Source organism: Antennarius striatus, chromosome 18 (genome assembly GCF_040054535.1).
Source record: "Antennarius striatus isolate MH-2024 chromosome 18, ASM4005453v1, whole genome shotgun sequence".
NCBI lineage: Eukaryota > Metazoa > Chordata > Actinopteri > Lophiiformes > Antennariidae > Antennarius > Antennarius striatus.
Window position 1 is genome coordinate 9015327 of NC_090793.1, and position 12514 is coordinate 9027840.

At 41.7% G+C, this 12514-nt stretch overlaps 1 protein-coding gene across 1 annotated transcript; it reads left to right on the top strand.

Annotated features, from left to right (window-relative positions):
• Positions 1-10268: 10268 nt before the first annotated feature.
• LOC137612464 (G-protein coupled receptor 35-like) lies at positions 10269-11129 on the top strand. Its single transcript, XM_068341002.1, has one exon. The coding sequence runs from the start codon at positions 10269-10271 to the stop codon at positions 11127-11129; it is 861 nt and encodes a 286-aa protein (XP_068197103.1).
• Positions 11130-12514: the final 1385 nt, after the last annotated feature.

The window sequence follows — 12514 nt, forward strand, 5'->3', positions numbered from 1 at the left end:
CATGGATGTTATGTCCTTTGGGCTAAGGAGGGGAAAGAGCATTCAGAACAGCATCAGTGGTGATTGGGGGGTGGGGGGGGGTTAATGGTACATCAGACGACAATCTCTGCATGCTTCCTTTTTTAGCCAGTGAGATGCTGCCAACCATGAAGTCATTAATAATAGTAAAGAATTCACTTTAAAACAAGAGACGCTAAAGATCACTGAGTGTTGTAAAATGGAAAGATGATGTAACAGAACACATGAACTTAATGGCCTGACATATTTTTTTTTGTCTTTTTTGGGGGGTGGAACATGGGTTGTGCCTGATTCTTTTAATGGTGTGTATGTGTGATATGCATTTGATGCTCAATACTTTTTAAACAAAAATGAAATTAAGGAGAAATAACCTGAGAATCATGATGAGATATTCCTGTTTAGACGTCTGTAATAAGTCATAAATAAAAGCTCTTTTAGCTAAGATGACAATTAAAGGTATTTACTGCGCAGTTTGGTGTAGCAGCAGAAACATAGACTCATTCTGTGAAGCTTTAAAATATTCATCACCGCTGCTGTTTTCAAATGAGCTTTGTTTCTCAGTCGTTTTTGGTACAGTGCTATGAAATATAACCCTGGCTGCTGTGAAAATGATCGCTCACCGCTGTTCAAGTTTTTACTCAGCAACCTTGCAAAAGTGGGAATGAAAAAAGTCAGCCTCCGTGTGCATAAAGATAATTAGCGCTCCGACATTTGCATCTAATTTCTTCGGTTGATATTTGTTTTACTGGTATGAATCATTTTCTCTTTGCACAGCTTTTGCTGTTAGATTCCGATTTGGATGTATTATGCGCGCCTGGTATGGTGTGTTGGGTTGTGATGAGGAAGGGGTGATGGGACCGCTGTAGAGGATGGCCTTATGATGCAATTCTCTGGCAGCAGCCTTATGAAACAGCATGAAGGGAGAGATTACTCAAACTAGGTTAGTGGAGCAGCCGAGCACAGAACACGTACAGTCACAGATCGTTTCTCTGTTTCCATACAGTCACCTATTCAGAGGGATGTTTGGGCACTCCCATTCTTTTGTTGTTGGGACTCCTAACCCATTTCCTCCTCCTTTCACATATTATCACTCATCTTTGTATTTGTGTACTTCCTCGCCCCATATGTCACAGGCAAGATGAAGTATATTTCATCACGCTTGATGTATTTAATCAAGTTCAAATCTGATTTTTTTCTGCCTTTCCCACATTCTCCCCTCACGGTCTTTTTCATACTGCATGCAGCTTTTCCCTCTCTCGCCCCATGCACAATCTTCTCTGAAGCCCCTCTGTTCTATGTCTCCCTTGACAACGGCAGTGACACTTTGACCTTAGCACTTACGTAACCACCGTGCAGCTCGCTTAGACAGCACAGAAAGGGGGAGAGGGAGAGGGAGGGGGTAGGGAAGGAGGGATCCGACATTGCCTCGCATATAGCAGACATTTTGTTGCTTGATGATAAAGTAAGCGTTGGAATAAGAGGCAAGGAAGAAGAAAAAGAAGAGCTTCGAGCCAAAGGAAGTTGAAGGGTTTTGGGTGGGTGCCAGCAGCAGCATAACAGGAAAAGGGAGCAATGGGGAAGAGAGAAAAAAATTATTATATTTCTGCATGGCAGACTTTATGACAGCGAGCACACATGAGTGAAATAACGAGTCTGACTAGCCTTGATCCTTCTGAAAGCCTAAAGCGAGACAGAAATTTAAAGTGAGGGACCAGTGGAACCAGAGATGGACAGAAATGATCACTTTATATCCACTTCACACCTGTCGGGTTTATTTTTGGCTCGCTGAAATGAAATGCGCTGCAGAGGAGGATGCTTTTGAAGGATGGAGTCAGTTTGATGAATGCACAAGTTGGAAGATGCTTGCTGTCAGAAGGAGCAGAAGGTTTGTCCTGACTCTGATCAAAAACAGTGTAGTCTTGTGACTCCTCAAGGTTGAATTTAAAGTCCTGACTCACATCAAAGAGTCTTTGTAGGGATGAGGGAGCGACTGTAACTGATTGTCTGCACATGGTTTTAGTGGGGCCCCATGACCGGCCTCTGCCTCTCTGCAGCGTCAACTCCTTACATTCCAGTCTCTCTTACAACATAGTGTAAAGCCTCTGCATGCATCCATATGTGAACCTTCAGCACGCTACGCTCTTCATTCCTTAACTTTCATAAAATTTGGACGTCATGCATGTACATTCATACAGACCGGACTGTACCGGATTATTTGCTATCCTTATATGCGACTCCCATCATCCACAAAGATGTAATCCTCTATTCCCTCCTTCCTCATTCAGTTAATCTCTCGGTTCTATGTTCTCTGGAAGCGCTGTTAATCCGTCACCCCCCCCTCCCCTTTTCCTACAGCCGTGGTTTTGTAATCGGTAATCGAGCTGTGAGCTCTGCTGCGTCACTGGGTCAGTGTGTCACGCAGACACACAAACACTGTTCCAGTACTGTCACTTCAGCTCCGTCCAACATCCTCATCCTTTCTCCACATTGTCTATTTGACTTCCCAGCTCCTGCTGACGCCCCACACTCCAGCGCATCTGTTTCTCTTTTTGCTCTTTCTTATCAGTGTAATTTGTCATGCAGTGTACAACAGTGGAGTTTGATAAAACTCTCAGTCTAAACAAAATATGAATTCAACCACAGGTCGTGATCTACTTACACTTTCAACTCAGAGGCATCACAGAAAAACACAAGATTCCTTTTATATCCTGACATCCTATTCTTTGAGGTTGCAGGTGTCAAACGGCGGTTGCAGGTTTGATTCCCGCCCATGGAGATAAGTGCGATTGATACCGCTGCTAACCAGTCAGGATTTCAATTTTGTATTATCTCAGCAGACCTGATAATGGAGATGACCTGAATGTAATTTATGCATGAAGGGCAGCATGGCGTTGTAGTTGTTAGAATGTTAGCATCCACTTCAATCCAGAAACTGTCCACACAACAACTGTTTTATCTGGAAAATGTTCTCTTTTTTTTACCTGAAAATACCAACTTCCCATCATCTCCTCTGAAAATGATGACATCACTGACCTAGTTTGTTCATGGCTACTCCATTTCCAGCCTTAAACATGTGTGCAGACAGAGCAACAAAGCATTGGACTGTCTTGTTTTGATTCATTTTTGATCCTTTGATGCAGATTTGCTGCGCTGCTACTGTGATCTGATTCTGTGGCATTGAACGGGAATGGTTTGAAGCTTTTCAGTTTGTATTATGTATAAGTACTCATAGACACAATCGCTGAAACCCACTCCTCAGATTCAATCAGCAGAACTGTAGCCTTTCCAAACATTCAGTGCTTGCGCTGCCTGGAGTGCTCTTTTCTGTGCAATTTGGTTCTTCTCTATTTTGTCCTTGCAAATAGTCACATGAGTCAAATTTGCAACCCTCCAAACAGGAGCCCACTTCTCTAAAGCTCCATCGCATACCAGCGTGTCTTCATAACAGGATGCATCTTTCCAACCTGTTACTAAATTCAGCCTGGAAATTTTTTTCATGGCGCTCTTGAGTTTGTGAAAGATCTGCTGACACACACACACACACACACACACACACACACACACACACACACACACACACACACACACACACACACACACACACACACACACACACACACACACACACACACACACACACACGCACACACACACACAGTTACACCTGTTTAACTTTCCACAAAGTGTCCTGACTTGTCTTGACAAATACAATCAGCAGTAAATTTCTCGCTCTGTCACATAGCGTCTCTCTCTTGCTGTCAATTTCCCTTTGTTTCTGGTAAAGCAGGTTGAACACAGACAAACAGACAGACAGAAAGACACACACACACACACTGACACTCAAAAGTCTAATTTAGATAGAAACAAAAGACACTCATCAATGGAAAAAGTGTGAACCTTGTCATGGTCAGAAATGATTGTACTTCAGTTGGATTTTAAATCCACGCTCATGCCTTCGGTGTGACAACTGTGTCAACGCCAACAAAGAGCTCTGAAAGAAACACACACATGAGCCTTGCATGTACAGACGTGGCTAGAGGAACAGGAGGTTGCTACGGCTGTGTTTGCCTGTGTTTTCCTCCAGTGTGAATCGACATACTTAGCCATATGTTCCTGACCCAGATTCGCACTTGTGAGAGCAAACGCACACACACACACATACACACACACACACACACACACACAAACACACACACACATGCACGCACGCACGCACACACACACACACACGGACACAGGAGACAGGGTGATATTCCTATCTGCAGTGACCAAGGCCAACGACCACATGAAGGTTGAAAGACAACCTATCCTGCACATTTCGTAATCTATTTATTAATTTCTTTTGAGCTGCTAACAATTTACACGAGAGCTCATTTTCCTGTAATCCTCTAAATGATTTATATGCTTGACTCTACAAGATCTTGTCTTCCTCTTGTACAACTTTCTTTTACTGTGTTCTGGTCTGCTTTCTAATTTGATTTAATTTTTTTTTTGTTCTCTTGCCTTGAGGCTGTCTGCATAAACACCTACAATCCTCAATGCATCCACCACTGTCTTTACCAAGATAACCACTCTGGGTTTAAAAATCAGGCGTGATTCACCTTGCTCTATGTAACTGCTCAGATGACTCATGCAGCACAGCCGGCAGTAGCAGAGACATCTAGTGTTGTGATAGTGCTGTAACATTCGGGGCTTATGTAATACTTGGGAGTTGTGCTCCTGAGCATTCATATTTGATGATTTTAAGTATGCATGGTGGATCAAACGCACAGACACATGTTGAGCCTCATTTGCTATGCGTGTAATAGTTATTACTTTGTACTCCCCGATGCACACAAACAATGGCACTTCCATTTAACCACAGATCGGCAGCTCCTGCACCCTGCAGCATTATGCAATCTCATCACCACAGTGTTCAGCCACATGACTGAGACTCCGGTTGATGGGCAGATCTATTTGGATGACTCATCTGACTGAACTGACATCTTAAAGATCCCCATTGTGTTAGACGGTGGATTTTGTGGAGGCATCACCGTCATCGGGTGACGTGAAAGATGGAGCTGCTGGGGTGTTGCTGTTTTTTTTTTTTTTTACACTCAGGAGGTAATGAGAGAGAAGAATCTAGAGGACTTTTGTGGAAAGCCTGCATTGTGTCGCAGCAGGGAGCAGAGGAGAAGGGAGAGAGAGGAGACAGGAGGAGGAGAACAGCCACTGGGTGAGGAGAGAGGGTGTGTCTTCACTGACCTAGTTACAGCCATGAATCCCCCCATCCTTCCTCACCCACACACCACCCTGCCTCACTACTGACGTGTAAAGGGCATTTTCAAACAATACCAGACAGACAGGAATGAACGCAGGAAGGCAGGAAGGAGAACTAGCCAAGCAGTTAGAGGAGAGACAGGCAGAATGGGGAGTGGGGGGTGGTGGTTTGGGTGGGGGGCAAAGGAGAGTCAAGAAAAAAGAGATTAACCACGATGAGCAGACACATAAATCCATAATGAAATTCCAGATCAGGGAAAATCTGAGAAGCATCCCTGTAAAAACAGGGTAAGCCTGAAGAGATTTAAAAAAAAATAATGATAACAACAGACAACATTTGGAATATGGAACTCCTTCATATCCTGAGCAATATTAGATTTCTGAATAACATCTCTGAAGAATAAACCATTTTTTAATAAAATCAGAGCTTCACTAAGACGTGCGATAGCTGAGTAGATATAAGCAGTAATGCTCAGTAAACAAGAAGTAATCTAAAATTTCATGTACTTTACAGGGTTCTTGTTATGGACATATCAAATTTCAGGGGCATTAATTGTGAGATATTTCACTGGGTTTCTTTTTTCATTGATAAATTCATTTGTGGTTTCAGATGGACGAGAACAGTTTTAAACATAAGGCCCTAGCCTCTTACTTCTGTCCAGTCACCTTGCAGCAAACAAATATCTCCTTTGTCGAGGTCTGTTTTTGAACTTGCAGCAGGACTTCCTTTGCCTCCTGGAGAATGGAAGCTACCGCCTTGAATGCAGACTTCACAGAATTTATGTCTTGGGCAGTGATTGTGCTTCCTCAGTGCTTATTTTTCATTCAATGGTTTGACATGGAAGCGCTAAGTCCACTCCATTTTTACTAATTGCAGGACCCACAACAAAAACAGCAAGATCTGCCCCTGTCACGCTGTGCCAAATAGGCCAAAAAGCTTTGGGACTCATCAAGGTCGTCCATCATTTGGAGTTCGTTGTGGATTACAGCATGGACATGTTCCTAGGATGTACACAACTCTGTAGCAATGTATTTATCCATCTGTCTGGATTGCTGTAACAATGACTGACCTTCCAAGTTGGAGGATTCTATTAGAAGGCCTTTCCTTCTTGCCATGTCCTCAAAGATGACATGATGGAAAGAGGACTAAAAGTCTTGGAGATCCAGGTAGCGGACACCTGCAGAAAGGCTTTGGACTACCCAAAAACATAAGTTCCACTAAAGCTAGCAACCTAAAACCTTCTGTGTAATAATTGAAAGAGTTGAACTTCACATGCAGGAAACAAGAGCTGTGTAACTTAACTCTTTCTACCTGGTTCCACCAACCCATAAATTACCCTTCGTATCAATCCCCCTGCTCAGTTGTGTTCCTTAAGTTACTTATTTGTTGCAGTTAGCATGTCCAACCTGCAAGCAACACTCACCACCAAAGATCCTCCATAGAGTCCAAGCAGGACTAAGCAGAGAGAGCCAGTAAGCTAACCGAATAGCCTCAGATGTCCATCACGGCAGACACTGTCTTCTGATGTCATGAATTATACGGCAGTAAAAATAAAAAGAATGTAATGCTTTTGGTGAGATTTTACTTTTAAAACAATTTACAAGCAAGTTGTTCACTTTGTAGCAGACATTACTTTAGAATTGTTCTTCATGAGCTCGTCTCCTGATGTCTCCTCCAGCGTGAGTTGGTTTGCGTTTGTTTGTTTTTTAAACCAGGATAGTTTTCCATGAATGTTAGTGAAATTTTGTGGAAAAGTGGGCCCTGGGGAGAGAAACAGCTCATTAAACTTGGAGGATGATCCGGCACAGTGGTGTGGTAAATTTAAACGTTTCACCGAAACAGGAAGTTGTTAAAACTCCTCTATCTGTCCTATCTGTTCCAAAACTTTTTGAATAAGCGTACCAGACTTATGTCTTTGCTTATAACTCTAAAATAATTTCTAAATCTATAGTTTACTGCAGTAAGTCTAACAACTTGTGATTTTTTTTGGACATGTTTTGGATGGATTACTTTTATATATGTTCTATACTGTGCTGGGTACAAAATTAAATTCTTGATGTCTTTTCAATATGTAGATGTAGTATGGCTGTTTCCATCGCTATACAAACAATTGTTTTTAATTCCCCCAAAGAACAGGCAAATAGAAATCTTAACATACACATTATCAGAATTATTTACAGCTTATTATTGTATGTAAATTTATTTAACTTCTTAATCAATAGCTTCTCAAAAAACAATATACAGTATATACTTATCATGAAAAGGATGTCCTAGGTCACACTCAGTGCTATTGACTTTGTTAGTTACTCTGTTATTTACTGTGTTATATACGCTATTATATACTCTTGTACACTGTATACTATATACACAAAGTGAAGAGTCTTCTTATTCGTGGTCTTTGCCCTCCTGGTTAAATTCCGAAGTTTCTGAAAACACTGTCCTGGAGAGGTCTGAGTTTTTTTCAGTTTTGTTCCATCTAGACTCGTTTTAAAGCACCAAATGCCTCATTAACATACTTGTTTCTACCAGTTTTAAACTTGCTAACTAAAGAATAATAAAAAAACCTCTAATTTGAATGTGTGTCAACCCAAAACAGCCAGTGGATTCCTCTCAGATCGAGCTGCGTCTCTGTCCTAAATGTCCTAAATACAAAGACAACTATTTATACGATTAACCCTGGAGTCAGAATCAGTCACACCCTTAGATGCTCCTTTAAAAACATTTATTCTTCACAAACATGATACAAGGCATCTGAGGTGACAGCCCGTTCAGTTCAGTTACAAAGACTAATTTTGGCATTGGTTTTATGTTCAGTCTCACAAGCTGATAAAGATATATCAAAGCTGAGGACCTGTCAGTGTAACAGCATCTCCCCTCGGCCCAACCAATAGGAAGAGGAAGACATGTTGACAAAATAGCTAAATAACAGGTTGGCCTCAGTTGCATGACAGCAGATAGAGGCCTGGTGATGTTATGATGATTTCTCAGCCGGTTTCAATTATCTGTGTCTTATTGAATCCAGAAACATCACAAAGGTTCTTTCATAAACAGGCTGGCTTTAGATTGTGACTTTCAGTTATTGGTTAGAGTTAAGAATAACTACAGGCCATCTCTGCTCAGCAATCGATTGATTGATGCACAACAAGTTAATAAAATATGGAAAGCAAACATTTTTCCACACAGTGCTGACATACTGACACATGTTTTCCAAGAAAGAGAGAAAGTTGTACCGTTTTTACTAGTGCGTTGTTTTCATTTTACAACCAAAGAAAAAAATTCTATGACCCACTTATCAGACTGTAGCTCCTGAAGTACGGGGACTCTTTGCTCTCAGAATGTTATTTCCTCTTCAGTGTGGTTTTGTAAAGGCTGCTCTTGACCTTCTGCTTTCACCTCCATGTAGCATGGCTGTTCATGTAAATGATCGCTTTTATTAAACAATATAAACACAACAACAAGTAAACACGACAAACAAAAAACTGTATGGAGGAGATAAGTGGAGGGACGTTTGCAACTTACATCATTGAGTGTGAATCAATATTTCCACCCATGTCAGACACAGATGTTGTTTAACTCTAAGGGGGAACCGGGTCTGTGGTCTCCCCTTGTGCACCATCTTAGACCTGTTGACCTACGTTACACTTACGGTCTGACACGTATAGAGGAAGAATCTGACACGTATAGAGGAAGAGGAAATGCAAACGTGATGCAAACCTAGCAGAAAATGGACTGATAGTCTAATTCTGGAAGACACAGACATACTGGTACCACTGTGATTAAAGTCAGCCCAGTAACATTGACACAGCTTATTTGGTAAGTTTTCTTTTAGTTCTATGTAATTATGCAAATGCTTTCAATTAATGAGATGCCTCAGTGTGTTTTATGTAAATTGATTTAGATTCAAGTGTTTCGGGTTCAGAAAGGATGAGTCAGTGATGTTTTTTAAGAAGTACTGTTTCTGTTCAGTAAAATGAATGAATTGTTTGTTGCTCGACAGTGAGTGTCGCTATGGTAACACGCTAGTGCTGTGCGGCTTGTTTTAATATTATGAAGTTATGATAAATGACCTGTGTTTTTAACAGTTTGAGATGTTTTTCCTTAATCTAATCATTCATGTTTCTTGATGGCATTAGAAAGGAAGATACTAAATCCATCGTCCTTTTGGAAAATGCATTCAGACTGAGGCCTCAAGTGGCCTAAAGCAGAAGGATCAAGCTGTTTTGCAAATGCATGTATAACATTCCCTCTTGACAAAGAGTTATTTCAATACAACAGAAAGCTTTGTACTAAAAAAGACTTTAACTTTGGAAGATGCTCAATTCATACAGCTGACCGATGAACTAATGATACCAATGAAGCTTCAAATTAACTTTGACCTAACTGAACAGAAAGAGCAAAACAGATCGACCGCTCTAATTTGGAAAGCAGTAAGTGAACCAGAACTCTGTAGACGCTGTTTGGGACTTGTGGTAACATTAACTGCTGCTAACACAACACATGGAAAAATCTCTGATGGCCTGTTGGTAGTCCGGTTACATTGTGGTTCATGCAGGCACCAGGATTGGACAATGCTTCATCCTGACAGTCGTATAACAGTGTAATCTGAAATTGCTAGAGTAATCTCGAAGGCAAGGTCAAAAGCACAACCGTGGTATAAATGTCAAGATTCCGAAAATACATCAAATCATGCAGTATGAGTTATTTATTTAACGTGGTGAGCAGATCGTGTACCCTGATGATACTTTACTTCATGCCAAACAAAGTCAGACCAGCTGATTCTTCCACCCTGGAAACAATTTTCCATAAAGATTGATCAGGATCTATTTTTCATCTGGATAATTTATTTTCCTGCCACGTCTCCACCTCTCTCTGTGAATCCTCCATCTAACTAAATGTTAATATGTGGTATTGATTCTAATCTCTGATGTTTGTCTTAACTATATTCTAATTATTTACCACTCCGACTCGCGGCTGCTTCTTACAGATAAATATGTGCATCAACACCACCAATGTCACCAGCGCTTCTTGCAAAAAGGACTACCTCCAGGGTTTTGCTTACTGCCCCTTGTTTCTGCTGGGTTTCCTCCTCAACGCTGGCGCTCTGCGGGCCTTCATCGCCAAACGGGACTCCTGGACCGAGACTCACGTCTACATGTTCAACCTGGCTGTAGCTGATTCTACCCTCGTCCTCTTCCTGCCCTTTAGGATTTATAACACCTTCTTCTGCCTGCCTAAGACTCTCATATGCACTTTCCTTATTAACATACATTTCATCAACATGTACGCCAGCATCTTGACCACAGCGGCCATTAGCGTCCAGCGCTACCTCGCCATAAGGTTCCCACTGCAGGCCAAATCATGGAGGAAAAAGAAAGAGGTGGCTTCTGCTGTGTGTTCGGTGTTTTGGGTGGTTATTATAATAATATGTGCCAAATTCCGAGAGGACAACTACCCCGACAAACTCTGGGCCTGCTATGAAAGATGCAAAAATCTTCCACTTCAGCCACAATTTCTTTTTGTGATGCTATTTGTAGGTTTTCTCACTCCGCTTCTGATCATTGTCTTCTGTTCCAGTCAGATCATCGCTATTTTGTTAAAAATGGACGACCATTCACAGGAAAAGAAGAGCACTGTTGGTGTCGTAACAGCAAACCTCCTGGTGTTTGTTATCTGCTACACTCCGATCCACGTTGGGTTTCTTGTCAGCTACTTCGATGTTCCACTGCCAGGCTGGCAGAATGCATACCTACCCTCACACATTTATTTACTGGTTTCTGAATGGATCGCTTCCACAAACTGCTGCTTTGATTCCATTAGTTATTATTTTTTATTGATACAGGTTTATTCTTAAAAAAATGCAAACATGAGAAAATCATCTGTCTCCGAAAGGAAAATTGGTGCGACCGTTTGTTTGTTTTTTGCCAAACAAAGATCAGTGGTTTTCCAGTGATTTTAGTAAATCATGTTCAGATTAATGGTCGTGAGGAATCCACTGTCTGTGCAGGAGACATTAAAAAACAACCCTGATGATGTCATCAGGGTAAAGCTTGAGATTGAGTCACACAATTTTTAACAGGAGCTACTTTTAGAAAGTTTTGGCCTTTAAAAAATAATGACAGTTTGGCACAGTATAATCTAAGATGCTGACTTGCATTATGGGAAATGTAGGACTGAGATTGATGCAATTTAAGGAGTAGAAAGAGTTTTACCTTATGAATTGATGGATATACAAAGTGAAAACACCACAGCAGTCCTTACAGTGCAGGTAGTGGTGGGGATTTTTATTCTGTAGAACCCCCCCCCCCGACACACACACACACACACCTTCATCTGAAATCACCAATGAACTCCTCAGGTGGTTTCGGGATGTTCCCCTGTGTGTGTGTGTGTGTGTGTGTGTGTGTGTGTGTGTGTGTGTGTGTGTGTGTGTGTGTGTGTGTGTGTGTGTGTGTGTATTTTGGAATATAAATACCTGCAGCTGAGCACGACCTTTCCTTGACCTTACTGCTTCCCCTCTGATCTTCAAAGCTTTATTTTATCCGCACATCTCACCAAGCCCACATTCTGCATTGCACTGGGGTGGGGAGACCGATGGGGGCTGAGGCCTTTCACGTCCTCCCTGCAGATAAATGAAGGCCAGCTTCCAGCTCCCTCGTGTGGCTAGTGAAGGTACTGCTGTAAAGATTTTGTACTGTAATGGCACAAGCACAACGCAGAAGCATTTAAGGATGTATGTGTGTGAAGGCGCGGTGGTAGATGTAAAAAATGTGTGCGTCTCTTTCAGTGGGTGCATTCAGAAGGAGACACAACAACATTATCAGTCAATTATATAATGCCATTTAATAGCAGTACTCCAAAGATTGATGGATATTGTAACAGCAGTATCTTAGCAACTGCAAAAACTCAGCAGGCATAAGTCAAACGAGACGGCTCAGCATTGGCTGAGATCAGGCCTGCGACTCTACTCTAATAACAGGAAAGAGCTGAGCTCAGCAGTCAGCCAAAGTCACGTAAATACTGTACATACATCTTATTCACAACATTGTCACTGATGAACAGGAACAAAACTCACATTTCAAACACGGTCCCGCCTCAGAAGAGCATCATTTCGACCCCAACATCCCCCCACAACACCATCCCACCCCCCAACTAAACCCGCACTCTACCTTCAGCATGATTATTTACACTATTCACACATGATACAGAGCAGCTCTTTTGAAAATGCCAAAAAAAGAA